Source organism: Remersonia thermophila, chromosome 2 (assembly GCF_042764415.1).
Source record: "Remersonia thermophila strain ATCC 22073 chromosome 2, whole genome shotgun sequence".
NCBI classification, from domain to species: domain Eukaryota; kingdom Fungi; phylum Ascomycota; class Sordariomycetes; order Sordariales; family Chaetomiaceae; genus Remersonia; species Remersonia thermophila.
In genome coordinates, this window is record NC_092218.1 from 2,734,452 (window position 1) to 2,761,466 (window position 27,015).

General features: G+C 60.7%; 7 protein-coding genes across 7 annotated transcripts; 4 read left to right on the top strand and 3 right to left on the bottom strand.

Annotated features, from left to right (window-relative positions):
- Positions 1-2,379: 2,379 nt before the first annotated feature.
- Positions 2,380-3,250, bottom strand: VTJ83DRAFT_2201 (uncharacterized protein; the record flags this gene model as incomplete). Its single annotated transcript, XM_071008446.1, has 2 exons — positions 2,380-3,043; positions 3,129-3,250. 2 exons carry the CDS (start codon positions 3,248-3,250, stop codon positions 2,380-2,382), a joined length of 786 nt encoding a protein of 261 aa, XP_070868741.1.
- A 2,966-nt stretch (positions 3,251-6,216) lies between these two features.
- VTJ83DRAFT_2202 (uncharacterized protein) lies at positions 6,217-7,968 on the top strand (the record flags this gene model as incomplete). Its single annotated transcript, XM_071008447.1, has 1 exon — positions 6,217-7,968. One exon carries the CDS (start codon positions 6,217-6,219, stop codon positions 7,966-7,968), a length of 1,752 nt encoding a protein of 583 aa, XP_070868742.1.
- A 1,450-nt stretch (positions 7,969-9,418) lies between these two features.
- VTJ83DRAFT_2203 (uncharacterized protein) lies at positions 9,419-10,550 on the top strand (the record flags this gene model as incomplete). The annotated part of the gene is made up of 2 exons (XM_071008448.1): positions 9,419-9,475; positions 9,558-10,550. The coding sequence occupies 2 exons, from the start codon at positions 9,419-9,421 to the stop codon at positions 10,548-10,550; spliced, it is 1,050 nt and encodes a 349-aa protein (XP_070868743.1).
- A 412-nt stretch (positions 10,551-10,962) lies between these two features.
- On the bottom strand, positions 10,963-13,666 carry VTJ83DRAFT_2204 (uncharacterized protein; the record flags this gene model as incomplete). The annotated part of the gene is made up of 4 exons (XM_071008449.1): positions 10,963-11,950; positions 12,032-12,408; positions 12,464-13,237; positions 13,316-13,666. The coding sequence occupies 4 exons, from the start codon at positions 13,664-13,666 to the stop codon at positions 10,963-10,965; spliced, it is 2,490 nt and encodes an 829-aa protein (XP_070868744.1).
- A 1,851-nt stretch (positions 13,667-15,517) lies between these two features.
- Positions 15,518-16,967, top strand: VTJ83DRAFT_2205 (uncharacterized protein; the record flags this gene model as incomplete). The annotated part of the gene is made up of 4 exons (XM_071008450.1): positions 15,518-15,767; positions 15,859-15,897; positions 15,973-16,392; positions 16,549-16,967. 4 exons carry the CDS (start codon positions 15,518-15,520, stop codon positions 16,965-16,967), a joined length of 1,128 nt encoding a protein of 375 aa, XP_070868745.1.
- Positions 16,968-17,582: 615 nt separating this feature from the next.
- On the bottom strand, positions 17,583-19,461 carry VTJ83DRAFT_2206 (uncharacterized protein; the record flags this gene model as incomplete). The annotated part of the gene is made up of 3 exons (XM_071008451.1): positions 17,583-17,775; positions 17,831-18,776; positions 18,981-19,461. 3 exons carry the CDS (start codon positions 19,459-19,461, stop codon positions 17,583-17,585), a joined length of 1,620 nt encoding a protein of 539 aa, XP_070868746.1.
- Positions 19,462-20,632: 1,171 nt separating this feature from the next.
- On the top strand, positions 20,633-25,704 carry VTJ83DRAFT_2207 (uncharacterized protein; the record flags this gene model as incomplete). The annotated part of the gene is made up of 2 exons (XM_071008452.1): positions 20,633-25,227; positions 25,314-25,704. 2 exons carry the CDS (start codon positions 20,633-20,635, stop codon positions 25,702-25,704), a joined length of 4,986 nt encoding a protein of 1,661 aa, XP_070868747.1.
- Between the last annotated feature and the right edge of the window lie 1,311 nt (positions 25,705-27,015).

Below are 27,015 nucleotides of genomic sequence, written 5' to 3' on the forward strand. Positions count from 1 at the left end.
GGTCCTAGGGAGGGGGTTATCTGGAAGGGCGTTGGCTGCCTCGAGCGGCACAGGATCGGGGGTCAGGAGGTCCGGCACGGGAGGGCCAGATCTTGGGGGGGTCTGGAGCGCAACAAACAGGTCGGGGTCTCCGAGGGGATGGGGGGGAGGGTTGAAGATGGACGACGCTGCGGGCGTCGTGCTCGGCGTCGTGCTCGGCGTCGTTTAGGGTCAGTCGCCGCCGTGCTTGTCGCTGGCGTGGAGGGCGATCGTCGTCAGAAGGTCCAGATCAAAATCCAGAGTGACATGCGGCGGCGAACAAGGTTTGTTCGAGAAGTTCGGCCTGTCACAAGCGTGAAACAACAACCCTTCCTATGTCAGCGTCAACTGGTCGGCCAACGCAAAAGACACAAGGGTGGTCAGGGGGGGGGGGGGGGGGGCGAAGGGATGCTCTCCAGGGTTGTCCGGGGGTTGACCAGGGTTGTGTATGGGAAATGAGAGGTTGCAGGAAACCTTACCGTCGAGTCCGTGTACTGGTACGAGCGCCTCGCGAAAAGGCCGATTTTCAAGCAGCAGCACGACTTGCAATGGGCACCCTGAGGACACGAAGCGATGGCAAGAAGGAGAGAAAGAAAAAAACAACAGAAGAAAAAAAAAAAAACAAAAATCAAAAGACCGAGATTCCCTGCTTGTTGATGGTTTGTCGTGTCTTCGTACCGCGTCGGACTCGTAAGGCTAGTCTTGTGGTCGGAGCTGGACCCGGCGTCCAAGTCAGGTACCCAAGTGGGACAAGAGAAATGGGAAATGGATCTCCGCGATGTCTCAGGTCCAGACCGGCAGGGAAGAGCTGTTGGATTGGGGGGATTTGGGCCACACGTCGATCCGAGCCCCTTCGCACGGGTTTCCGGCAGGCAGAGACAAAGACAAGAGGAAAAAAAAAGGAGAGAGATGTGCTGGGTGCTATAACAGAGGGGTGTAGAAAAGTCACGTCGAGATCCCCAGTTGCTAACAAAGAACAAAGGAAAGATGCTCTTCCGTTTCCCCCTTGGGCCTCCGGCGCTTTCGCTTTGAGAATGGACAATGCGGTCTCCATGGTCACGTCTCCGACCAAGTTCGGCTGCCGCCGTGTGCACGGGGGGGGATTCACAAAGTGGAACCGCGGGATGGGGGGAATCCTCCAGCGATTGGGCTGCTGGCATCGCAATTTCCCAGGCTTTGCTTAGTCGCGCGCCACGCATGGCGAGTGGCAGCGCACGGCAGGCGGCGCCAGGTGCGCGAACGCGCCGAGCGGGCCTAGGGTTGGCGCGCGGGGTGATCGGCCCCGCAGGGTTCTTCAGGGTTCTGGCGACAGCTACTACTAAAAAGCGGCCGAGGAGAGACACGCACAAATCGTTTCTTTTTTTTTTATTTTCCCTCTCAACAAACATCTTCCATCTTTCCCTGGGATAATGGAAGGGATGTTCTCCCGGTTGTCATGCTCCCTCTTTGCAGATGGGCATAGGATGACGCTTCCTCCTCGTGGTGGTTAGTCTCCAGGAGAGGCCCCAAAAAGCCTTTTCCAAGTCCACGACTGCCAGGCAACTCCGGAAGCAACACGCATCATCCAACCTAACCCAGCATTTTGTACTCTGTACTGCGTATACTGCTAGTAGAACCTGGGCTGCTGTCAACCTGACGCATGGCATGATCCCTGGCCCGAAAGCCTAGATCCAAGCCGTCCTGCACATGCGTACAGCGTACATACCAGTAGTTACATGGAGTACTGTGGTACAGTGCTCTTGCATGCAGCGCTGTATCTCCGCTCAGCTTCAACCGCCAGGGGCCGAAGGGGCCAAGGACGCTTCGACCCGTCCCGTTGTCTCGCTCCCGTTTCTTGTTCTTCGGAGCATCCTGGTTTGACTTGCTACCCAACCCACGCCAAGCTCGACGTCCCGTGAGACACAGATGTTCAGCTCCCGATCCGAGGTCGGTGACAGGGTATGTGGTGCAGAGCATCCGTGCGACAGTTCGTCAAAGGACCCGGAAAGAGGAGAGGGTTCTTCGAGGGCTTCGGATAGGGTTTCTGGAACACCAAGGGTTTATTCGTCTTCCGAGATGTGCTGAAACACCATCACATGGTAGTGTTCCATCTAGTTACTTACTGTGTACAGCAGCGAGGATGCCCTTGCCAAAACGGTATACTTCGCGTGTCCTCTCTTGGAAAAAAATAAAAGATTCATTATTTCCCAGTTCATGACCTGAAACCTCTGGTATCTATCTCCTCGAAAACCCTGTCCTTTCCAATCCCATCCCCCCCCAAACGCCTGACCCTGAACTCAATACCCGAAAATCCCAGCTGCAGCGGGAGGTAAGAATGTAGAAAGGTAAAACATACGCCCAAACACCCTCCCCCCACACCCTTCAGAACCACGCCAAGGTCCATGTCGCAGGCAAATCCGGCCACCTCTCTTGCCACTCGCTCAGCACCTCGGGCACCCTCTCATCAAAGGTGGCCCTGCTCGCCGCGCCGCCGGCATCAAACACGGCCGGCCCAACCCTCTCCCTCTCCTCCACCGCCACCTTGTTCAGCGAATCCGCCAGGTCCACGATGGCGCTGCCCCCGATCGACGCGTCCCGGTGATTGTCCCGGATGTCGATGTTGATCACGTGCACCGGCCGGTTGAGCGGCGCTCCGCGGTGCATCAAGTCGTCCACCACCGCGTCCCAGCACCTCTCCTCGCACGTGATGACAATGTCCGGCACGCCCGCCTCCATCCCCGCGGCGCCCTGGTCCTTCTGGTCGAGCTGCTTCACGCGCGGCGCGCCGATCTGCCAGTCCTGCCACCGCTCCGGGCCCCACTTGATGGCCCGGTTGCGGCCGAGCATGTTGAGAAGGCCGTTGGCCTGGTAGAGCCGCGGATCCTTGGCCTCAAGCTCGCGGTAAATGCTGTCGTAGGAGGTTTGGTTGAACTTGTAGACGTTGGGTTGGGACTGCGTGGGTCCGGGGAGGCGGACGAGTGAGCCCGTGCCGAAGGAGATGACCGGGTAGTTGGCTTGAGCGAGGCGGAGGTGGCCTTCCATGGAGCTGGAGTTAGGAGTGAATGGTGGTTAGGGACCGGCGTTGACCAAAAAAAAAATCGAGATGGGAAAGGAGGGGGGGAAGGACGTACCGGTTCTGGTTGCTCGCGCAGACTGTGCAAAATTTTAGCTTGAAACCCGCTGCCGCGCAGTTCTGCTGCTCATTTTGAGCCGCCGCGGCAGACGAGCCCGCGCTGGCGTCCGTGCTGGCCATGGTTGAAGTGAAGGAGGGGTTGATGATGAATCGCGCGCGCGAACCACGCCTGTCCTCTCCGTCTGGATGATCGAGGAGTGGGGGAGAAAGGGGAGGAGGAGGAGGAAGAGGCCCGTCTGAACTGAAGCAGGGTGTTAGCGGTCGAGAAACGACGTAAAACAGCCTGGAAGCAAGGAAAGCTCAAAGGATGGCCAGAATCAGATCATGTAGCGTAAGGTAATGTAAAGGTTGTCATCAACGCCTGCGACGCAGGTCTACAGACAGCTCCAATAAAGAGATCATCACGCTGGGCAAGCCGGCAAGGATGGCGACGCGAGACCGTCGGATGGGCTTGTCTTACCTTGGAGAAACGGACAGCCGGGAGGCTATGCCCTCATTGTGGATGACGATTGCGGACGCAGCGTTGACCGACGCTGGGTGTCGGAGCAACAACAGGTGGGCTTCTCGAAGGGAATGTCAAAATTCTGTTTGTGTTGAGGCTCTCCGTCTTCCCCGGCGGCTCAAAGACGCTAGGCAGCCCGCGGGTGTGTGGAGCCAAAAGTCGCTTGGCCAAGGAGGACCCGCTGTCTGATTCTGCCGATGCTGACCGCTATGTCCAGAAACGGATCCGGTCCAGCAACAACCCTCCCACACCTCACGGCTCCTGCCCTGGCCCGGTCCTCGTGGGAGTGGTAGGGACCCCACCCCAAGCCCGGCTTGGCACGCGTCTGGATGTTTCAGACAGAACCCCTAACTTTGGCGGGCCTGTGCCTCAAAATTGCGGGCAAAAGCGGGAGGGGTGAGGTCATCTCTCTGGCGAGTGCAACGCCGCCGATGGACTTGCTTTTCGCGGGGAAGTTTGCGATGCCGTGACGCTCGCGTCGTTCTGATCTACAGAACCCCATGGTCGCTAGTACAAACGAAAGAAACGCCCCGTTGGGCCAGGCTCTTTTGCGGTCTGTTTCACGCTGAAAAACAAGAGTCGTTGTTCTCTGGTCGAAGCCAGGAGTGCTAAAAATAGGCCATTGGCAGGGCGGGCTCTGCTGGCGGTGGAGGGACTTGGATGGCATCTGGTAGGTGACAAGGAGCGGTACGCCGCCTGTCATGCCCTTTCGCCTGCTGCGTGTGCTTGCAGAACATGCATCTTCCCGGGATTCCCAACCTGGTAGTCGATGGCCGGCTGCCCGGCTTCGGCTCCCCTCAAGCTCCCTGGAGCGTGCTGATCAGCAGGCCAGCTCTGGGACTCTCGCAGACCTCCCGCCCTGGACTCAGTGGCTCTCGCCCGAAGTGCCCTGGTGAGCGAGTTCTTCTCCGAGGATCTGAACCCAGAAAGCTGCGACATGCATCCCCAACCCAATGATATGGCTCGTTGAGACATCAGAAGGGCCGCGGGCAATTCGCGGATGGGCATTGCGGGGTCTTGCATGCTCGCTGCTGCGGCTGCTGTTGCTGCTGCTGCTGCGGCTGCTGCTGCGCGCTTAAGTTGGCCAACTCGACGCAGCATCGGAGCAACGTCGACGCTTTGCTGGCCAGAGCCCGTAGCATCAGGGACGGGAGCCGCCGGATCTTTGTGCTCAGGTCCGCCCGGCGCATCCGGTCCTCGCCCAATGCCATGTTGACGCGAATCCTGTGCCTAGGTAACACTTTGCCATACGCAGTATGTACATACAACGAGCCGAGTGTATGTACATGCTGTAGCGTAGTGTAGTCGAAGAGCTGGGGAAGGGAGGCTTGTCTTGGGGGAGGGGGGGGGGGGGGGGCAGCTCTCGGTTGAGGCGCCCGGCACCACTCTGAGACATTTTGCCTTCGATGGTGCTTCCCCCCCCTTTTTTTTGCTCCCCCCATCCAATTGTCCTCCCTCCAACTCGGCACCGCACCGGGTAGCTGATCCTGGACCTGAACGGCAGATTTGCGGTCGTTTGCCGCCGCAACGGTAAGGTAGTCGGTCGCCCTTGGGTGACTTGCCGCCAGTCGGAGGAATAACAAACCCTCCTCTGCTCGCTCCCCCGGCGCTGCACGCACAAGCCCGCACGCACGAGCGCAACCGGGGCAGCTTGGGCCTGGGGACCCCGGAACCTATCCCACGGGCGTGGGCCTGTCCTTGTTCCTGGAAGTCCCCATAAGTTCTCAAATCTCGTGTGTGCTCCATGTCAGAGCGCAAAAATTCATCAGTTGGGACGAAACAATCTCGGGAGCCAAGGTTTGCCCGCCGGACGGTTTCGCAGGACGAGGTCGATCACGGTCTGCGCTGTCATCCCAAGGGAGAGAGACACACCTGAGCACTGCGACACCGCAATCCAACACCACCTCGGCCTCGAAACAGAACGAGAAACCGGCTGGCTGGCGCCCTTCCCTGGGCTCAGGTACTATAACTACCTTACCTACAGGAGTCCTGAATCCTGCCTCCCGGTCATCCGGTCGCTGCCCGTAAGTCCGTGTGCTTTCTTTCCTTCTTCTTCCATACTATAGAACAGCGAGGGCCCTCCGTCGTGAGTGGATGGATTCCGGGTTCCCGTCCCCTTCCACCCCTTGCATGATCACCATGTTCTACACCACTTCAGGTAGCAGCAGGTGGAGTGGTTTGCGGTGGTGACCTGAGATGGAGGTTGCCCTGCCCGTCCGTGGGCGCTGCCGGCGTGTTTAGCGTTAGGGGGGAAGATCCACTGAGACAAGCCCCCCCCTCCCTCCCCCCCCAATCCAACCTTCCAGGGCTACCTCGGGGGGGTTCCAAGGAGCCTTCTGCTTCTGGAGAACCCCACATTAACCACCAAAAAGCAAGCAATCTGCAGAAACAAACCAACCTAAACCAAACCAAACCAAACCAAACCCCGAACGAAACCTGAGCGCAAACCCCCATCCCTATCCAATTCTCCCATTTGCTTTCCGCATCGGCAATCCTCGTACCACCTACATACCCCCCCCTCGACTCTTTCGTCTTCCCCGACGATCCCTTTTCAACCATCCCCGCCCCCGACCGGGAACCGACCATGACGGCTGTCATGTCGCCCGGATCGTCAGCTGCGACATCGCCGCCCGCCCTCTCGAGTCCCGAGTCCCCCTCCTCCAGCGCGGCGCAACATTCCTCGCTCTCTCCGCTCGTCACGTCACCGCCGCCGCCGCTGCCGCCGTCGTCGTCGTCGTCGTCCGCGCGGCGCAGCAACCTATCGCGCCCCATGTCGCACGCCTCCAAGAACCGCCTCTCGCAATACTCGAATGCGGGCTCGCTCCCCTCGCGCTCCCGTCCGCAGTCGCACGTCTTCCCGCTCTTCCCCTCGAGCCTCCCCTACACCCTCGTGCGCGACTTTGCCTACCCCGTGACGCATCCCATGCACTATGGCCCGCCACCGGAGCCGTCGCGTCCGCCCTCGAGCCATGCCACCCCCGCCAGCGAGCACGGCCGCTCGTCCGACCTGCCAGGATCATGGGATCCGCGCGGCGGCGGCTGGGACCCGCACCACTGGCCCGGCTCCGCGTCGCACCGGCCTGCCGACCTGCCGTCCATCCAGTTCACCGACGGCCCGCCGTGGAGCGAGGACGAAGACCTGCAGAGCCCCGTCGTCAGCTCGCGCCACAGGAAACACAAGAGCTCGTCGGCCGGCCTGTCGGGCAAGAGCCGCTCCCGCGGCAGCGTCGACAACAAAGGCGGGGGAGGAGGAGGAGGATATTACACGGGCGCCGGCAGCGAGCCGTGCTACGGCGACGGGGTCAACGGGCAAGGGGGCAGCGAGTACGTCGCGTACCCGCCGGACGGCAGCGCGTACCCGGCCGGGGCCGACCAGCAGCCCCGCCAGCTCGGCGCCGCCGAGGGCCGGGACTTTGGGCCCGAGGACGACGACTCGAGCTCGTGCTCGTCCGACTATTACAACCGGGACGAGTCGCGCTACTCACGCGACTACCAGTTCACCATCACGTCACCCGACGAGGAGATGTGCGGCAAGGCGGTGGCGCTCTTTGACTTTGAGCGCGAAAACGAGAGCGAGCTCCCCCTCGTCGAGGGCCAGATCATATGGGTCTCGTTCCGCTACGGCCAGGGCTGGCTGGTCGCCGAGGACCCCAAAACCCAAGAATCCGGCCTCGTGCCCGAGGAGTACGTCCGCCTGCTGCGTGACATCGAGGGCGGCATGAACAGCCTGACGGGCGAGGGCAGCCCGGATGCCGGCACGCCCACCCAGGCCGAGCACTCGAGCGCGTTTCCCAACAGCTCCAGCGCATCCGCAACCTCCTCCTCCACCACCACCACCACCGCCGCCGCCGCCGCCGCCTCAACATCCTCCACCACCGCCTCCGGCTCAACCACCAACGGCTACCACCAACCCGTCGTCTCCACCTTCTCCACGTCCAGCAAGGACCTCGACCCCTATCCTCAGCACCTCCTCGGCACCCACCAGGCAGGCCAGCCCCCGCCGCAGGTGGTTCATTACCACGGCCAGCGCGGGGGTAGCCTCAGCGGCGGGAGCGGAAGCAACAGCCAGGCCAACACCCCGACCCTGGCGGCGCATAACCAGGCGTTTGGATCGAGACGCGGCAGCGTCGAGACAGGGGCCGCAGCGGCAGCAGCAGCGGCATCGACGACGGCGACGACGACGACGAACAAGACGAAGAGCGACGGGGGGGTGAACAGCAATAGTAGTAGCAGTGGTACTAGTAGTAACGGGGGAGGGGCGCTCGAGACGTTACCCGACGCGAGGTTGGAGACGGCAACGACGGCGGAGAGGGAGAAGAAGAGGGCGTCGAGGTGATGATGATTTACGAGAAATTCTTTTTTACCATGGTTGGTCATGGCATGATGATATGGCTGCGGAACCAGGGAGATGTGGGAGCATTTCTTTCCAAGGATTTCTCCAGACTTCGGGTTGGTTGCATGTGTGAGATACTCTTAAGAAGGTCGGTTGGCTGTTTGGTTGTTTGTGCTAGGTGAAGAAGGGGTTTGGGGGCATACAGAAGCGGGAGGGGGGGGTGGGGTTGGGTTGAATTGGGTTTAGGTTGGGTTGGGTTGAATGTACAGTTCCTGAGAGGTCTGGAGGGGTTTTGGAGAGGCAAAGAACGATCTGGCGAGTCAGGCTTATCTTGGAGGAGGTCGACTGAATTGCAAATGAAGTGGTGACTGTTTGTTTTCCTCGTCGTCTGGATGGCACAGGGACCCGATGATGATGATGATGATTGGTGGGTTGGATGGGGGAATGGGTGATGGGCGGAACTCATCTTGGGAGTCGCGCATCTAGTAGCTTGTCTGGTTTCTTGCCTGCTTGTGTTTGTTTTTCCTTGATGTTGCTCTTCTTCTGTATCAATATCCGGCTGTTTCCGTTTTTTTTTTTTTTTTTTTTTTTTTTTTTTTTTTGGGGGGGGGGGGGGGTTGAGGGATACCTAGGTATGGCAACAATGAAGGGATGAAGGCAAGAAAATGTTGTTTTTGCCAGTGTTCATTTTCTAGGATGTCCGGTGCTTGTCTGGTGGTCGTTGTTGTTGTTGTTGTTGTCGTTGACTGTACACAGTAGTTGTTTGTTGTTACACACTTGGCATCGGTTGGCCGTGCTTCAGGAATGGCCGGGGGCTCTGATTCGACGTGAGCCAGGGTGACGGCATCTCATGACAAACACAACCTGGAATGACCTGCACTGAAGAGAATACCGTAGCATCTCGATGCTCCGTACCAAGAAGTATTCAGTAATACTAGGTACGCAGTACTACTACTACTAGGTCAGGTCGTCTTCTTTCGTAACCGAGCAAGGATGATGTCGTCCAAGAGTCCAGATTCCAACCCGTTGGCAACGATTCATGTTGGTCTCAAACTTGGAACCGGCCGGGGACCAATAACGGGCGAGGCGTTGGCCGGTGGCTGGCCCTGAAAAAAAAACGAGGCCGATGGGGTTCCTGACCCCACCGGTTCAGGGCATCGGGGTCCCCTTGGCAGGGCGGGTTTAGCGGGTGCATGACGTCGACCAGCACCCTAACACCGGCAGCGACCGCACCCTAGCAACCGCTTGGCAGGTGGGAGCTCCATCCGGGCCGTCAAAACGGTGGTTTCCGGCTTTTGCAGGTTGAGTTACAAATCACCTCGCATCGCGACATTGGTCTTCCCCCTCCCCCCTTCAGCCCCTCCGTTCCCCATCACTGCCCAGGCCGGCTGCCAACGCTCCCTCACCTCCCGCTCTTCCTCTTGACCAGACATCCCATCCAATTGGCGACACCATGAGCCTGCTTGTTGCCAGCCGGTCCGCCTTCCGGGCAGCTGCGCCTCTGAAGAGGGTGAGTTTCTCCCGCTCTTTTGCGTGCCGCCCGGCCAGCCACACCCAGACGCTGTTGGGGCTAACGAGACACGACGCTGCAGCTGCAGTTCCAGGCCCGCCGCTACGCCACCGAGCCGCCCTCCGCCGACGCCAGCAAGAGCAGCAACCCGGCCCTCTACGGCGCCGCCGCCCTCGCCGTCGCCGGTGCCGGCTACTACTTCCTCGGCGGCTCCTCGGGCGCGGCCAAGAAGGCCGAGGGCAAGGTCAAGGATGCCGTCGCCGAGAAGCTGGCCTCCTCCGAGGCCAAGAAGGCCCTCCTCGGCGGCGACCAGGGGTGGGTGAGCCTCAAGCTCGAAGACGTCGAGACGCTCAACCACAACACCAAGCGCCTCCGGTTCCGCCTTCCCGAGGATGACATGGTCTCGGGCGTGCACTTCACCAGCGCCATCCTGACCAAGTTCAAGCCCGAGGGCGGCGAGAAGCCCGTCATCCGGCCCTACACGCCCATCAACGACGAGGACGAGCGCGGCTACCTCGACCTCCTCGTCAAGCGCTACCCCAACGGGCCCATGAGCTCGCACCTGCACGATCTGGCCCCGGGCCAGAGCCTCGACGTCAAGGGCCCCATCCCCAAGTACCCCTGGTCGCCCAACAAGCACGAGCACATCGCCCTCATCGCCGGCGGCACGGGCATCACGCCCATGTACCAGCTGCTCCGCGCCATCTTTAGGAACCCCGAGGACAAGACCAAGGTGACGCTCGTGTTTGGCAACGTCACCGAGGAGGACATCCTGCTCAAGAAGGAGCTCGCCGAGCTCGAGAACACGTACCCGCGCCGCTTCCGCGCCTTTTACGTGCTCGACAAGGCCCCGCCCAGCTGGGCCGGCCAGCAGGGCTACATCACCAAGGACCTGCTCAAGACGGTGCTCCCCGAGCCCAAGGAGGGCAACGAAAAGATCAAGGTGTTTGTGTGCGGGCCCCCGGGCATGATGGAGCACATCTCGGGCAACAAGAAGAGCCCCAGGGATCAGGGCGAGCTGAAGGGCATTCTTAAGGAGCTGGGCTATACCCCGGAGCAGGTGTACAAGTTTTAAGCAGCTTTTTTTTTTTTTTTTTTGGGAGGGGGGGTAGATAGGGGGAGGGGGGCGGCGCCGCGGTGGGGCCTGAAATGTTTGCCTCGAGTGCTGTGCTGATAGACACTCCAATCTGACAACATTTGCCCCTCGTTTTGTTACGATACAGGTGACTTGCCTTGCCTAGACCTTCTTACCTAGCTAGGTAGGTACCTACCTGGGTACCAAAAGTGTCTGATGACCCACTGGCACTGGCTTGTTTCTATAACCCCCACCCACCCACCCCACCCCCTGGCTGGGAACAACCATACACGCTACCATTGTCACCGAGGCCTCTAGAAAGCCAAGGCCTAGCTGGTTTTCTATGATTTGTATCCTACCATCGCGCAATCCCCTCTTGCCATCCCCAGACGGGTTCTAGGCTACTTGGCTGCTACCTCCCCGCCACCACCGTCCCCGGCCACCTCCCGCCCTCGGCCCCGGCCCTGCCCCCCTTCGGCGTGCTGCTCCAGGGCGACTCGAGCGACAGGCTCGCCAGGCTGCTCGCCAGGCCCTGGCCCTGGCGCATCTGCTCGGCGCGGGCGTCGAGCCCCACGTCGTACGACGGCCAGTCCGTCAGCACCGCCTGCTCGAGCGGACCCGAGAGGGGCAGCGGCTGGTCGTCGCCCACGTCGACGAAGACGACGCGGCGCAGCAGCTCCACGTCCTCGGGCCGCATGTGGCTGGCGTGCAGCCGCAGGATGGCGCGCGCCAAAAAGTAGGCGCGGCTCTGGTCGTAGATGCCCTTCATGACGAGCAGCAGGGTGGACCGGCGCGCCTCGAGGAAGGACGAGCCCTCGCTGGTCGTGACGGCGTCGATGCTGATGTGGGCAAACATGCCGAGAAAGTGCAGCAGGAAGGTGTCGGTGCCCTCGAAGCCGTGGCGGAGGTAGTAGAGGCGGAGGAGGGTTTCGAAGTGGGTGACGGCCTCGACGTAGACGTCGCGCGGGGTCTGGGTCGAGCGGGGGCTCATGGGGCCCAAGTAGCCCAGGATGGGCCAGACGACGTCGACGAGCACGTGCTTGTAGTACATGTGGAGCTTGAGCTGATGGGGCAGGACGATCTTGCGGGCGGTCAGGGGCTCGGGCAGGCTGTCGTGCCACGCCGCCAGCTTGCGGTAGTATTCGAGGATCTGCTCGAGGGGAAGGTCGGCGGGTGTTCGGCCGTTCGAGAAGGCCACGGTGGAAAATTCGGTGAGGATGACCCAGAGGTCGGCTTTGGCCTTGAAGAGAAGGCCGTGGTACGTGGGCAGACGGAACGAGCTCAGCGGGTACCGCACCCACAGCTCTCCGTACCACTGCGGCTGCTGCGCAGGGTCCGGAAGCGGGGTCATGGGAGGCGTCTTGATGGGCGGAGGCTTCACGTAGTGATAGCTGCTGATGCTGCCGAGGCTTCCATGTCAGCGTGTTCTCGAAAGGGCTTGACGAGGCGGGGCCAGAAGAAAAAAAAAGGCGTTGGCGTACCTCTGCCAGCAAAAGAGGGCCCATGCGGTGTAGGTCCTCACACACCGCTCCTCGGCGGTGTACTTGTCGAGCTCGGGGCCAAAGAGGCCGATTTCGTGGGCCATGTCGATGGCCTTGAGGGCGCAGCGCCAGCCGATCTTGTCCGAGCCGTTGACGTTGTGGATAAAGTTCAAAAACAGGGCCGCCTGGATGGTGCAAAGCCGGTTGTTCTCCCAGTCCCTGTCTTTACGCTCCCAGTCCGGGTCGCTGGGGTTGCGAAACGGCCTCGGGGCTTCCGACTCGAGCTCAAACAAGCGCTTGGCCTCGGCCAGAAACTGGTATCCCGGGTTCTTGGGGTTCCAATGCTCGGCGCGATGCGGCAACGCTCGGTGGCAGAACTGCCGCTGACGGTTAGCGAAACAGGACGCGCGGCATGCGAGGCGAGCGACTCACGCAGCCGGAGCACAGAACCGCGTTCACCAGGAGCGGGGAGCAAAAACGGTGCGTCTCGGTGGCCATGTCCTCCAGGAAAAAGTCCTTGTGGAAGTAGGTGAACCAGTCGTGCTCGAAGAGCAGGTAATCGTGGAGGATCTTGCGCATCAAGACGTCATCGTCCATGACCTCGGTCCATTTGGATGGCTTCACCGAGTCGAGCCAGGGGTGGACGACGGTGGCGGACAGGTAGGGCTTGAGATAGGGGTCTCGCTGGCCGTGGCCGTAGACGGAGACGGTGCCGTTTTCCGAGCCGGACGCGTGCCGCCGCCGGTTTGGCTGCGGCTGTCGTTCTTTGTCGTCTTGTTGTTGTTGTCCCGGTGCTTGCGACGGCGCCTCGCAGCGGCGGAGGGCGTAGTCGTAGACCTCGGAGTCCAGATAGGGGTTGTCCAGGAGGCGAAGGAAGGGAGGCATTTCCTGGATGTAGGGGAACTCGTATCGGTAGCGGGCCTCGGGCACGAGGGCCAGCTGGACGAGCACGTCGCCGTAGTTTACGTGGCGCAGGATCGAGCTCGCATCGGCGCCGTTGCGGATGCGGCGGAACACCTCGACGGCCTCCGACTCGGACCGCGTCTGCAGCACCTCGTAGACCTGTTCGAAGGCCGTCTTTTGGTTCTGGAGCTCCTGGTACTTGCGCTTTAGGGCTTGGGTGTGCGTCTCGGCGGCGTTGGTCTCAAACTCGCAAACCGTGCCTCGGTCGCGGCAGATGGAGCATGTCGGTCGTTCGCCATCGCACTGCACGGAGGAGAAGGGTCAGAGAGAGAGGGCTGGGCGAGGAGAGAGCGAGGGTGGCCAGGGGAGAGGGTGTCCGACCTTGGATTTGCGCTTCCGACAGGCACCGCAGGCTGCTGTCGTGGCCTGCGTTCTCTTCCTGCGACGGGGTGGCTCCGACGCCGAGCCGACGCCCGAAGGCCCGGCCGAATTGGCGGGCGAGGGGCTGAGCGCCGGAGTTGCGTGGGATCGGCTGGCGTCGGGGATAACGAGCGTACCAGCTGCGGGCAGCAGTCGGCGGAGGGGACCGGCCGACTGTTGCTGCTGCTGCTGCTGCTGTTGTTGTTGTTGTGGTTGTTGTTGTTGTTGTTGTTGCGGATGCTGTGGAAGATGGTGCTGTGGCTGTGCGTCGTAGAGAGGTAGGGGGACCGATGTCTCCCGTGAGAGTGTCATGGCGTGGTTTTTGGGTACGAAAGATAGCTGCACGGCAACCAAAGGCACGGACGGGATCCGGGATTGGGGGGGGGGAGGGGGACGGAGAGAACGAGGCCAGTGTCAACTCTCCGGACCTGGGGCTAAGGCGGCGGACGTGGTGATGGACAACGGCGGTAAGCACGACGACTCCATGGAAGACGGAGAACGAAAGGCCCAACGGTGGCGGCTGCGGCGGCGGCGGCGGGCAAAGGCGCGCGAGAGAGAGAGGGAGAGTTGAAAAGCCCGGGTCAGGAAGAGCAGCTATCGCCGCCGGGTTTCTTTAACTTCCACCGCCTCGGGATACCTTCTTTTCCCATTTGGCAGGGGGACCAGGTGTCGGGACCATGCCCGGCAACCTCAGGTGGAAAGGCTCCCGGAACCCTCTCCGCCGCACGGCACTGAAGCCGATCCCAAGCCAATCCCAGCAGTCGCTTTTGATTCGTCGCATGCAATGGGCGCGTCTCGCAGACCAGGAGGAGCCCGAGGCCGTGCCGCCGCGAGAGTCGAGGTGGGTGAAAGCGGATGTGAGTTCCCAAAAGCGTCCCTCCCATGTGGGAAAGTCAGTGGAGTCGGGTTCGCGGGATTCAGACGGGGCCCGCTCCGCTCCCTGGGCCTGCTTGTCCCGCCTGCACATAAACTACTTTTCCACAGTAGGTCGACGAGGAACGACCTGCAGCGCCCCAGGGTGGGTCTTGCTCGGCACCTCGACGCTCAAACGCCAGCCAGCATGCACGACAGAACCCGGCACCCCCGCCCTGATTGGCCCGTCAGGAATGCCATGCTGCGAGTCCTGGAGATTTTGCTGATGGCATCCTCAAAAGTCCTTTCCGCTCCCACTCCTGCACGATCATGTGCCAGAAACCGAATCCGAGATTTGGCGTCAACAAAAAAGACCATCAACAACCCCCCCTAGGCTTCTCCGGGCAGCTTGTTACTATACACCACATATCCTCTGTTTAGTTTTTTTTTTTTTTTTTTCTTTTTTTTCTTTTTTTCTTTTGCTTTGCTGTTTCTCTTGTGGTCGAACCGTGCATGGAGGCCTGCAACAAAAACATTCCCTCGTGTCTTCCATGCAGCCCGAGCGCCCCCCCCCCACCACAAGCCTACCCAACCTGGAACTCCCATTCCAGGTTCCCTGCAGGCCCGGCAGGTAGTCTTGATCAAGGAATGCAGGTAGCTAGGTACCTTAGCTGGGTTCTCTCTCTCAGGCTCAGACAGTCTCGGACGACGCTCGTCAGCTGGGGCCCCGGGGACTTCGTTCACAGAAGAAGCCCGGGGCCTCCATCGCCCTGGAAGCATGAGCCCGACACCGTCAGTCCAGTCAACAATAAAAAAAACTCCACACGACGCTGCGGAGAGTGTTCCCGCATCTCTGGCTACCCCCTTGGGGCCTATTGGCCGTCCATCCTTGCATCATGCGGGCGTGGCTAGCCCAATCCCAGTTCCAGAGGTTAGACCTGGAATTCTCTTCCTCCGGTGCGGCAAACTCGACAGCGATGCAGGGTTTTCATTTTGCCGCTCTCGGCGTTGCGTTCCCCACCAACGCCCATGTTGTTCCCTACCACCGCTCAGAAGGAGAGATGTGACTCAGGCTGGTTGGTCTTGTACGATAAAAAAAAGTACAGTAAGCAGCAGTTGGTGAACACCTCGGGATTCAATTGAGGACTCAAGTCAAGATACTTTTCCTCTTCATTTCACTTCCTTTCTTCTCTCCAACAAAGCCTCCCCCCCCCTCTCTCTCACATTGCCTTCTCGAACCCATCTATCCTCCTACACCCCTCTGAGACATTTCCTACCCATTCCTTCCGCCCGTCACCTACCTACCTCACCATGGCTCCCACCGTTCTTCATCTCCGGAGCGAGACCAAGCCTCTCGAGCACCGGTCAGCCCTGACCCCGGCAACCACCGCCGAGCTCATCAAGGCCGGCTACGTCGTCAACGTTGAGCGGTCGCCCGAGAGGATATTCGACGACGCCGAGTTCGAGGCCGTCGGCGCCACCCTCGTGCCCGAGCACAGCTGGGTCAACACCCCCAAGGACCACATCATTGTCGGCCTCAAGGAGCTCGAGGAGAAGGACTGCAAGTAGCATGGTTTCCCCGTGATGCGTCATGGTGAGATGAAGATGACGAGGAGGATCATGAGGCGTGCTGACTCTCATTGTCCCCTCAGTCCCCCTTGAGCATGTCCACGTCCAGTTCGCCCATTGCTGTAAGACCCCACCTACCGAGCTCGCTCTCTCATGAAACCCCGCTCCTGACGCTTTCTTCCTCCCCCTTCCTCCAGTCAAGCAACAAAACGGCTGGGAGAAGGTCCTCGCCCGCTTCCCCCGCGGCGGCGGCACCCTCCTCGACCTCGAGTTCCTTGTCGACGACCGCGGCCGCCGCGTGGCCGCCTTCGGCTACCACGCCGGTTTCGCCGGCGCCGCCCTCGCCCTCGAGGCCTGGGCCTGGCAGCTCGAGCACGGCCCGGAGAAGCCGTTCCCCGGCGTGGAGAGCTACCCCAACGAGGCGGCCCTCATCGCCGACGTCCAGAAGGCCCTGAAGGCCGGCGCCGAGAAGGCCGGCCGCCAGCCGCGCGTCATCGTCATTGGCGCCCTCGGCCGCTGCGGCACGGGCGCCGTGGATGCCCTCCGCAAGGCCGGCGTGCCCGAGGAGAACATCCTCAAGTGGGATATGGCCGAGACCGCCAAGGGCGGCCCGTTCAGTACGTTGTTCTGAACCCTCCCCCCCTGCCCTTTTTTTTTTTCTTACTTTTCTTCTTTCTATCTCGGATGCTTCTTCTTCTTCCCTTGACCGATCGAGCAACCCCTCGTTCCCTCCCCCCCGGATGGCTAACCCGAGAACCACAACCCCAAAACAGAGGAGATCACCGACAGCGACATCTTTGTCAACTGCATCTACCTCACCAGCAAGATCCCCAACTTTGTCAACCTCGAGTCCCTCCAGGTGCCCGACCGCAAGCTCACCGTCGTGTGCGACGTCTCGGCCGACGTCACCTCCCCCTTCACCCCCGTCCCCATCTACTCGGTCGCCACCACCTTCGACAAGCCCACCGTGCGCGTCGAGGGCCTGCCCGCCGGCTCCCCCCCGCTCTCCGTCATCTCCATCGACCACCTGCCGTCTCTGCTCCCGCGCGAGGCCTCCGAGGCCTTCAGCCGCGACCTGCTGCCCTCGCTCCTCGCGCTCAACGACTGGCGCAACCACCCCGTCTGGGAGCGGGCCTACAAGCTGTTCCAGGAGAAGGTGGCGAGCTTGCCCGAGGGCGCGCTCGAGAAGTGAGCGGACGGTGGAGCCGATGTCGGGGTGGTCCTCCTCCGCCGTGAGGTGGCGGGGCTGGGGAGGGATGTGGCTTTGTATGACTCGTTTGGCCCGAAAATGAGGTGATAGACGAAGGGAGATGACCAAAAAAAAAAAAAAAATCAGCTCCTGCTACACCAGAAGGGATGGTGATGTTTGTTGAAAAATGATAGATCAAAATAAAATTTTCATGAACAAATTGACCATGCTCTTGAAAGAGGAAAAAAATGCCTTGTCTCGTTCATCAATAACAACTTAGATATCACACATGGTGGGACGGAGTTCCCATCAACGCTGTTGCTGCCCGCTGTCACTGTCGTATATCCAAAAACTGGCATTTTTTATTTTTGAGATACTCATCAAAGAGATCATTCGAGGTCGCTAAAAAAGCAAGACGCGACGGCTCATATTTCAGAGCCATTCGTAACCCCTTATCACACTGCCGCAACCAAATCCCCACCAACTCCAAACATGCCCATATGTCCCACATGCCCATGTGATGCCGCCATTTTCATCACCGTGTTTTTTTTATACGTCCCGTTTTTGTTTTGGTACCTTTTCACCAACCCAACTCCCGTCTACTACCTCAACCATCGCTTAGGCATAGAGCTTCTTCTCATACGACTCCATGTTGACACCGCCCTCCAGCTGGGCGCTGGCGGTGCGGATCTCGAAGCGCACGGTGCCGTTGGCAACGCACTCGTGCAGCTCCTTGAGGCTGGTCATGCCGCAGTCCTGCATGGAGTGCTTGAGACCGGCGGCAAGGTAAGGGACGAACTTGGAAACGGAACTGTGTCGGGTTAGCACGGCGCGCTTCGCAATCGGCAGAATGACATGGAACGTACCCCCGGTGGGCGACGGCGCCAGAGACGCCCTGGGCAACGAGGATGCTGTCACCCTCGGAGAAGTAGCGGGCAGTGCCGGCATTGCTCTTCTGGCTGTCCTTGGAGCCACCGCCGGCCTTCTTGTCCTGCATGGCATCGATACTGCCCATGCCACGGTAGGCCTTGACGAGCTTGCCCTCGCGGGACACGAAGGAAGTGCCGGGCGACTCGGTGGTGCCGGCCAGAAGACCGCCCATCATGACGGTCGAGGCGCCGAGGGCGAGGCCCTTGACGATGTGACCAACGTTCTGAACGCCGCCGTCGGCAATGCACGGAACGCCGAACTTGGCGGCGAACTGGCTGACCTGGTAGACGGCAGTGGCCTGGGGACGGCCGACGGCCATGACCTCCTGGGTAATGCAGGCGCTGCCGCTGCCCATACCGATACGGAGGCCATCGACGCCGGCGGCGATCAGGGAGGCAGCCTGCTCCCGGGTCACGACGTTTCCGCCGATAACCTCAAGATCAGGGAACTCCTGCTTGATCCACTTGATCATCTCGATCTGGTAGATGCTGTTGCCCTGGCTGCTGTCCAGGACGACGATGTCGAGGCCGGCCTCGACCAGCTTGGCCAGGCGGATCTTGTCCTCGGGCCGCGTGCCAATGGCGGCAGCGCAGATGAGCTGCTTGGAGTGGGGGGTCTTGGAAGCGAGAGGGAAGTGGAGGTTCTTGGTCAGGTCGGAGCGCGAGATCATCGAAACGAGGTTCCCCTCATTGTCAACGATGGGCAGCTTGCCCTTCTTAGACTCGGCGAGGATCTTGTTCGCCTCGAGAAGGGTGACGCCCGAGGAGGCCGTGATGAGGTCGGTAACCATCACCTCGGACACGGGACGGTCCAGGTTCTCCTCGAACTGGATGTCACGGTTCGTGACGATGCCGAGGAGCTTCGACCCCAGCTTGCCATTCTCTGTCGTTTGGAGGCCAGCGGTTAGCCGTCATGCCAATGCACCAGCAGCGCAGAACAAAACATGTGGTTTCAAGTGGCGACGATCAGAATTTTCAGTGATATATCTCCCCATGACGCATAGGTCGATCCGGTGGAACGAAAGTAAAAAGGTTTGTAATCATATCGCACGGCGAGAAAGAGTTCAAAAAAAAGGGCAAAACCAACCTGTGACGGGGAAGCCGCCGAACCCCCACTTCTCCTTCAGGGCCTTCGCCTCGCCCACCGTGGTCTCGCGGCTGATGACAACGGGGTCGAGGATGAAGCCGTTCTCGTAGCGCTTGACCTTGCGCACCATGTCGGCCTGAGCCTCGATGGAGCAGTTGTGGTGAATGACACCGAGACCGCCCTGCAGGGCCATGGCAATGGCCATGTCGTGCTCCGTCACCGTGTCCATGGGGGACGAGACGAGGGGCGTCTTGAGGGTGATCTTCTTGGTGATGGGGGAGTCGAGGGTGACGGCCGAGGCAGGGAAGCCAATGTAGCCGGGAAGGAGCAGGAAGTCATTGTACGTCAGGCCGCCGTGGATCTTGGTGTCCATGAGCTCCTCGATGCTCAGGCCATCGCGCGACGGGTACGACTTGAGGACCTCGACGGCGGTGCGGTAGTCGAGGACACCCGCGCTGGCGTTCTCGTTTGGTGCCGACATTTTGACGGGAGAGCAACAAGGGCAATTGCAAAATGGACGGCAGAACGGGAGTTTCTGGATAGAAAGAGCTGAAGCGCGGGGGGGAAAGAGACAGCAACGAGCGACACCTGGGAGGATGAGCCCGTGAGTTGAATCTGCCGACTGTTCCCCCCCAAGAGAAAGGGAAACATGAAAAATTTGGCCGTCGCCAGAAATTTTTAAAGCACATTTCCCGCGGCAGGATTGCGGGGCACCCAAGGCGGTGAGACCGATTTGGCGGTGGGGGGAGGCGGGACCCCACCCAGACTGGACGCGGCGCCCGGGCCCCGTGCATTTCCCCGATCTTCCTCCGGTGGCGAAGGAGTGTGGCGGGCCCCTCCCTCCGTCTGGCCGGCTCAAGGCGGCAAGAGGCGGCAGAAAGATATCTCGGGTGCACAGCAGCCACACCACCACAGCCACAACAAGCCACAGAAGCCACAGCCCACCGAAAAAGCAAGAGGGGCACATGGGGCAACCGGCAGCCGGCAGCCGGCAGCGGGGCTCTCTGGTGCTGGACGTCTCCGTTGCTGGGGCGCCCGTCGTGCATGTAAACAAGACCTGCTTCGGCCAGCCAGCCACCCTGTTCTCGGGCGAGCCCAACCACCCGCTAAAACTACCGAATCCACCCTGGTCACTCCCACCTTGTCACAACCCAATGCCGACGACAGCTCGGCCAGAATGAGGCCATTGACATGCAGTTGGGGTCTTCTGCATTTGTGCAGCACGGTTTGATGATTTTTTTTTTCTTCTGTCCATGAATTTGGTTCGCGCTGCGCGCCGGCGATTTACGACAACACCACGGCAAAAACCGACAACGACGACGACGACGACGACATTGCATCCGGGGCTGGCCAGGCCCACGACCTCATTCCTCCCCCTCCTCCTCTTCTCTCCCTGTCTTGGCGATCCTCTAAGCTAGAGTCTAGAGCAGGCCCCGCAGGTATGTACGCACCATCCATCCATCCCACACCCATCTGCCACCATCCCGGCCGGCGCTGAAGAAGCATGGCCCTGGTCGCGCTGTGTTATCTGACTTGGTTTTTTTTTGGTCTGTTTGCACAGCCGTGTGACCGCCGCACCCTTGCGTGCGCGGCGTCTTGAAGATTTTCAATAACAACAAATAACAACCAAAACGACACCGGGAGCCTCGACGATGCCCTCGCCCTACCGGCCGCATCCCTTGCGGCAAACAGAAACCGCCGAGTACGGCGTTTACCGACAGCCTTCGACAGCATCCTCATCGGCATCCTCAGCCTATTCCTCTTCCTCGAGCGGCTACGAGTTCAATGGTCGGTCCTCCATGTCGTCAACGCCCTCCAGCACATACTCGACCAGCCATGTCTACAGCCACAAGCGCGGCCGGAGCGAGGTCACGCGCCAACCCCCACCACTCACCTCTCCCCCTCCTCCGGCAGAAAACATCTACAGCGCCGCCCGCCAGTCGCTGCGCCCGTTACCTCAAATTCCGAGTCCGAGCACGCCGCCACGCGCCCCCCTCCGCGGCCATGATCGCGGCCACAGCGTCGATATTGGGAAGCTGTCCATAGCGGACCGCTCTCCGTCCTCTCCCACCCCGACGTCCCCCCCGACCCCGCCGCATCATGCCTTGTCGCTTCGCCCGACCTCGATGGTGTTGACGCGCTCCGACACAGTCCGCCGCGGCAGCGACCCTCCCGTACCGTCGGCCCTCCCGCACGCCACGGCCCTCACTACGCCGGAGCTCGAGAAGCTCGGCAAGTCGTCGACCAACCAATTACGCACCCTCTCGAAGCTGGCGCAGTCAGGCGGGGCCGACGTCTTGGCCATCACAGCCCCCACGCAGGAAGTGGTCGGTCTCCGGGGCCGGCGGAGGTTGCAGAGGGCTGACGGGGCCGGTCCCAACCGTCCTCTGCAGCGCAGCGGCGGCGGCTATGGCTGGGAGAACCGGAACTGGATGGATAAGCAGCGCCAGTTCCTCCAGGCGTACGAGTACCTCTGCCACATCGGCGAGGCCAAGGAGTGGATCGAGGACGTGATTCAGCGCACCATCCCGCCCATCGTCGAGCTCGAGGAGGCGCTGCGAGACGGCGTCACCCTCGCCGAAGTCGTCGAGGCGCTCAACCCGCATCGCCGCTACCGCATCTTCCGCAACCCCAAGCTGCAGTACCGCCACTCGGACAACATCGCCATCTTTTTTGGCTACCTGGACGAGGTGCAGCTCCCCGACCTGTTCCGATTCGAGCTCATCGACCTGTACGAGAAGAAGAACATACCCAAGGTCATTCACTGCATCCACGCGCTGAGCTGGCTGCTCTACCGCAAAGGCATAGTGGCCTTCCGGATCGGCAACCTTGTCGGCCAGCTCGAATTCGAACACCACGAGCTCGAGGCGACGCAAAAGGGGCTGGATAAGCTCGGCGCCAACATGCCTAGCTTCGGAAACATGGGGGCCGACTTTGGCATCGTCGAGGAGCCTCCGGAGCCCGAGGAGACGGAAGAGGAGCGCATCGACCGCGAGCTCGCCGAGAATGAGGCCATGATTCTCGACTTGCAGGCCCAGATCCGCGGCGCCGTCCTGCGCCTCCGCCTCGGCGACGTCATGCAGCATCTGTGGGACCACGAGGACTGGCTGGTCGACCTGCAAGCGCGCATCCGGGGCGACTTCGCGCGCCAGATCGTGGGCTACCGACTCGAGATGAAGCGCTTCGCCACCGGCCTGCAGAGCGCCGTGCGGGGGTTCCTCGTGCGTCGCCGCATGGCCCGCGCGCAGAACATCTGGAAGGCCGTCGAGCCGCAGGTCCTCAAGCTCCAGAGCCTTGTGCGGGCCAGCAAGGCCCGTCGCGAGGTCCAAGAGCAGCTTTCTCAGCTGTCCGTGGCGGCCGCCCCCATCCGCGACGTCCAGGCCACCTTCCGGGGCTTCCTGCTCCGCAAGAAGATGGTCGCCCAGGAGCGCGAGGTCAAGCACTCGACGGCCCCCGTGGCCGGCTTGCAGGCCGCCGTGCGCGGGTTGCTGCTCCGGAAGCGGCTGGACGCGGACCGTGCGGAGCTGGTGACCGAGGTTCCTGCCATTACGGCGCTGCAGGCCGCGGTCAGGGCCGCGATTTCAAGGGACAAGATCAACGCGCAGCTCGAGGCCCTCCAGGATCTCGAGCCGCAGTGGCGGTCTCTGCAGGCGGCCGTCCGCGGACACCTCGCCCGGCGCGGCGTGGAAGCGGTCAAGGCCGAGCTGCGCGAACACTCGCCCGATCTGGGCCGCCTCCAGGCGCACATCCGGGCGGCCGCGGTGCGCCGGGAGATTTGTGACAAGCTCGAGAGCCTCGAGGATGCCGAGGACGAGATCTTGGCTCTGCAGGCCCTGGTTCGCGGCATGCTGGAGCGCAACCGCATCTCGGATCTTCTTGAGGCGCTCGAGCAAGAGGAGGACTCCATCACGCACCTGCAGGCGCACATCCGGGGCTTCCTCCACCGCCAGCAGCAGTGCGATCTGCTGGACGACCTCGCGACCAACGAAGACGAGGTGACCGGGATCCAGGCGCTCGCGCGGGCCATGCTGCTCCGCGATCGCGTCGCTCGGGTCCTGGACGAGCTCGAGGAGAACGAGGAGTCGGTCGCCGAGGTCCAGGCGGCGGCCAAAGCCTATATCGTGCGGGCGCGGTTCGAGGCCAAGCGCAAGCACTACCACGACAACATGCAAAAGGTCGTCAAGATCCAGAGCCTCGTGCGGGCCAAGCTGCAGGGCGACGCCTACAAGAGCCTCACGTCGGGCAAGAACCCGCCGGTCAACGCCGTCAAGAACTTTGTGCATCTCCTCAACGACAGCGACTTCGACTTCAACGAAGAGGTGGAGTTCGAGCGGCTCCGCAAGACGGTGGTGCAGCAGGTGCGGCAGAACGAGATGCTGGAGCAGTACATCGACCAGCTCGACATCAAGATCGCCCTGCTTGTCAAGAACAAGATCACGCTCGACGAGGTGGTCAAGCACCAGCACAACTTCGGCGGCCACACGACGACGCTTTTCGCCAACAGCGCCATCGCCAACACGAACCAGTTCGACCTCAAGGCCCTCAACAAGAGCTCCCGCAAGAAGCTCGAGTCGTACCAGCAGCTCTTCTTCGCCCTGCAGACCCAGCCCCAGTACCTGGCCCGGCTGTTCCGCCGCCTGCGCGAGCAGTGCACCCCCGAAAAGGAGTGCAAGCGCATCGAGCACCTGATGATGGGTCTCTTTGGCTACGCGCAAAAGAGGCGCGAGGAGTACTACCTCCTCAAGCTCATCGGCCGCTCCATCCGCGAGGAGGTGGACGGCTGCAACACCCTGCAGGATTACCTCCGCGGCAACTTCTTCTGGACGAGGCTGCTGCACAGCTACACCCGCTCGCCGCGCGACCGCAAGTTCCTGCGCGATCTGCTGGGGCCCCTGATCCGCGACAACATCATCGACGACCCCGACCTCGACCTCGAGAGCGACCCCATGCAGATCTATCGGTCCGCCATCAACAACGAAGAGCTCCGGACCGGCCGTCCCAGCAGCCGGCCCCTCGACATCCCCCGGGAGCTCGCCATCAAGGACCCTGAGACCAAGGCCGTCTTTATCGACCACCTGCGCGACCTGCGCGAGATCTGCGACCAGTTCCTGGCGGCCCTCGAGGATCTGCTGCCACGCATGCCGTACGGGTTCCGGTTTGTCTGCCGGCAGACCTTTGACGCGCTCTGCCAGCGCTTCGACAAGCGCGAGCCGCAGCAGCACCTTCTCCAGGTCGTAACGCACTGGCTGTGGCGCGCGTACCTGCAGCCGGCCGTGACGGCGCCCGAGACGGTGGGCGTGCTGGACAAGCAGCTCAGCCCGCTGCAGAAGCGCAACCTCGGCGAGGTGGCCAAGGTGCTGGGCCAGATCGCCTCGGGCAGGCAGTTCGGCGGGGACAACATCTACCTGCAGCCGCTCAACGCCTTCGTGGCCGAGTCGATCGAACGGCTGGCCGCTCTGACGAGCCACCTCATCGACATCCCCGACGCGGAGCGCACCTTCGACATTGACGAGTACAACGACCTGTACGCCAAGAACAAGCCCACCCTCTACATCAAGATGACCGACATCTTTGCCATTCACAACCTCATCGCCTCGGAGCTCCCGCACATGGTCTCGAGCCGCGACGACATGCTGCGCGAGATCATGCACGACCTGGGCAGCGCCAAGACCAACGAGACCGAGATGGTGGCGGCCGGGTCGTCCGACATCCAGCTGTTCCTGTCGCCCAAGCTGCACGACGTCGAGGACCCCGACGCGGACATCAAGTCGCTGTTTATGGAGACCAAGCGGTGCATCCTGTACATCATCCGCGTGCAGACGGGCTCGAACCTGCTCGAGATCCTGGTCAAGCCCGTCACGCCCGAGGACGAGAACAAGTGGGCGGCCCTGCTGCGCGAGGATTTCGCCAGCGGCAGCAACACGCGCGGCGCCTACTCGGACGCGAACATGATCGATGTCACGCGCATGTCGTACACGGAGCTGAAGCGGATCGCGCTCGAAAACGTGCTGAGGCTGGAGCAGATGGGCAGGATCTCGCGGCACAACCACTACCAGGACGTGCTCAACGCCATCGCGGTGGACATTCGCACCAAGAGCCGCCGGCGCGTGCAGAGGCAGAGGGAGCTGGAGGGCGTGAGGCTGACGCTGGCCAACCTGCACGAGAAGGCGCGGTACCTGGAGCAGCAGAAGAGGAGCTACGATGATTACATCGAGCAGGCGATGATGACGCTGCAGAACAAGAAGGGGTAAGTTTGATGGTTTTTCTTTCCTCTGGTCCCTTCGGAAAGACCAAAAAAAAGCATGCAGGCTGACGCGTAACCCACACACGCAGCAAAAAACGCTTCCTCCTCCCTTTTACCAAACAGTACAACCACCAGCGCGAGCTCGAGCGCTCCGGCCGGGTGCCCAAGTTCGGCTCGTACAAGTACTCGGCCCGGGCGCTCTTTGACAAGGGCGTGCTCGTGGCCTGGCGCGGGGTCCCCGAGCGCGACTGGGGCCAGATCAACCTGACCATCTCGTGCGACGAGGTGGGCGTCTTCTGCATCGAGGGGAGCCGGGGCCACATCCAGATGCCGGGCGCCAGCGCCATGGTGCACATCGAGGACCTCCTGCAGGCGCAGTTTGAGAGCCACCAGTTCATGGACGTGTTTGAGGGGGTGGCGAGGCTCAACGTGAACCTGTTGTTGCACTTGGTGTATAAGAAGTTTTATCGGACGCAGTAAGTCAGCGAAGAGAAGAGAAGAGAGAAGAAGGGAAAAAAAATATAAAAAAAAGAAAGGGACGGGAGAGAGAGGGGAAAGGTGGGTGGAAATGTGATTTTGGGCGGTGAGTTCTTGTTTTCGCCTCGCTAGGTTGTAGCTTTTCTTCTCTTTTTTTTTTTTTTTATTATTATTTTTCCTTGACCTTCTTTTTTACCTTCTTCTTTTTCTCTTGACCACTTTCTCTTTGGGTCGGCTTATTTGTTTCTCTCATTGGCCCCCTTTCTCTTTCTCTTTCTCCTCTCCCTCCTCCTCCTCTTCTTTTTGTCAGTTTATTGTCACCCGGCTCTCTACACCTGCTCGGTCTCCGAATCAGGAGGTTTCCAATGGGAGAGAGGTGGAGGTTGGATGGTGGTGGTTAGGAGAAAGAAAGGGGAGGGGGGGAGATGATGTCATGACGGATGAGAAAGGCCGGGGAGGCCATTGCGGCGGTCACTTTGATCGAAAGCATGACGATGGAAAGGGCTCGACAGGATGGGATGGGTCGGTTGGATTGGGCTGGGCTGGCGGGTGGGCGGTCGCTTGATCCTTGTGTTTGTTGGAAGGTTGTGGCGTGTGTGTATACCTCTGTTGTCCTGTCCCTGAGGTGGCGGTGGTGGTGCGGTGTGGTGTGGTGACGGGATGAGTCGGAGGAGAAAGGCGACAGCAGCAGCACAGCAGCACAGCAGCACGCAGGGGCGGTTTTTTTTTTTGTGTTTTTCATCGTCTTTGTGGTTAGTCTCTGGGAATGACTGAATGATACCTCTTTAGTTTGTCGCATAACGATATGGAATGCAACTCAATGGCTTTTTTTTTTTCTACATCCTGACTGCTGAGCCGCTCATCCTCAACATATCATGAATGTCCTTTTGTGATTATGATATAGAATATTCAAATGTATTTCAGCCTTTTCCTTATGTTCCTCTTTTCCTTCTTTTTTCTTGTTTGCCTGACGCCTGTATGACTCCCGTCCTATGCGTACCTTACCTCCACCTCGACTCTGACTTCGTCCACGCGAGACCAACACCCAAATTATCCTTCATGCATGACCGGGATCTACTATAGAGGTATACCCGTGGTAGCCAACCTGTGAGGGTACCCAAAACCGCCCCCAAGCTTGTCATGACATGCCGTCATTAGCATCATTATTATCGTCGACATCGTTGCCGTCGTCGTCGTCGTCGTTGTTGTTATTGTTATTGTCGCTGTGGTCGTCGCCATGAAACCGCTGCTCTTGCCCCCCGCGCCCCCCCTTTTTCTCGTTTCCAGACCCAGCTCCCTTTTTATTTTTCTTTT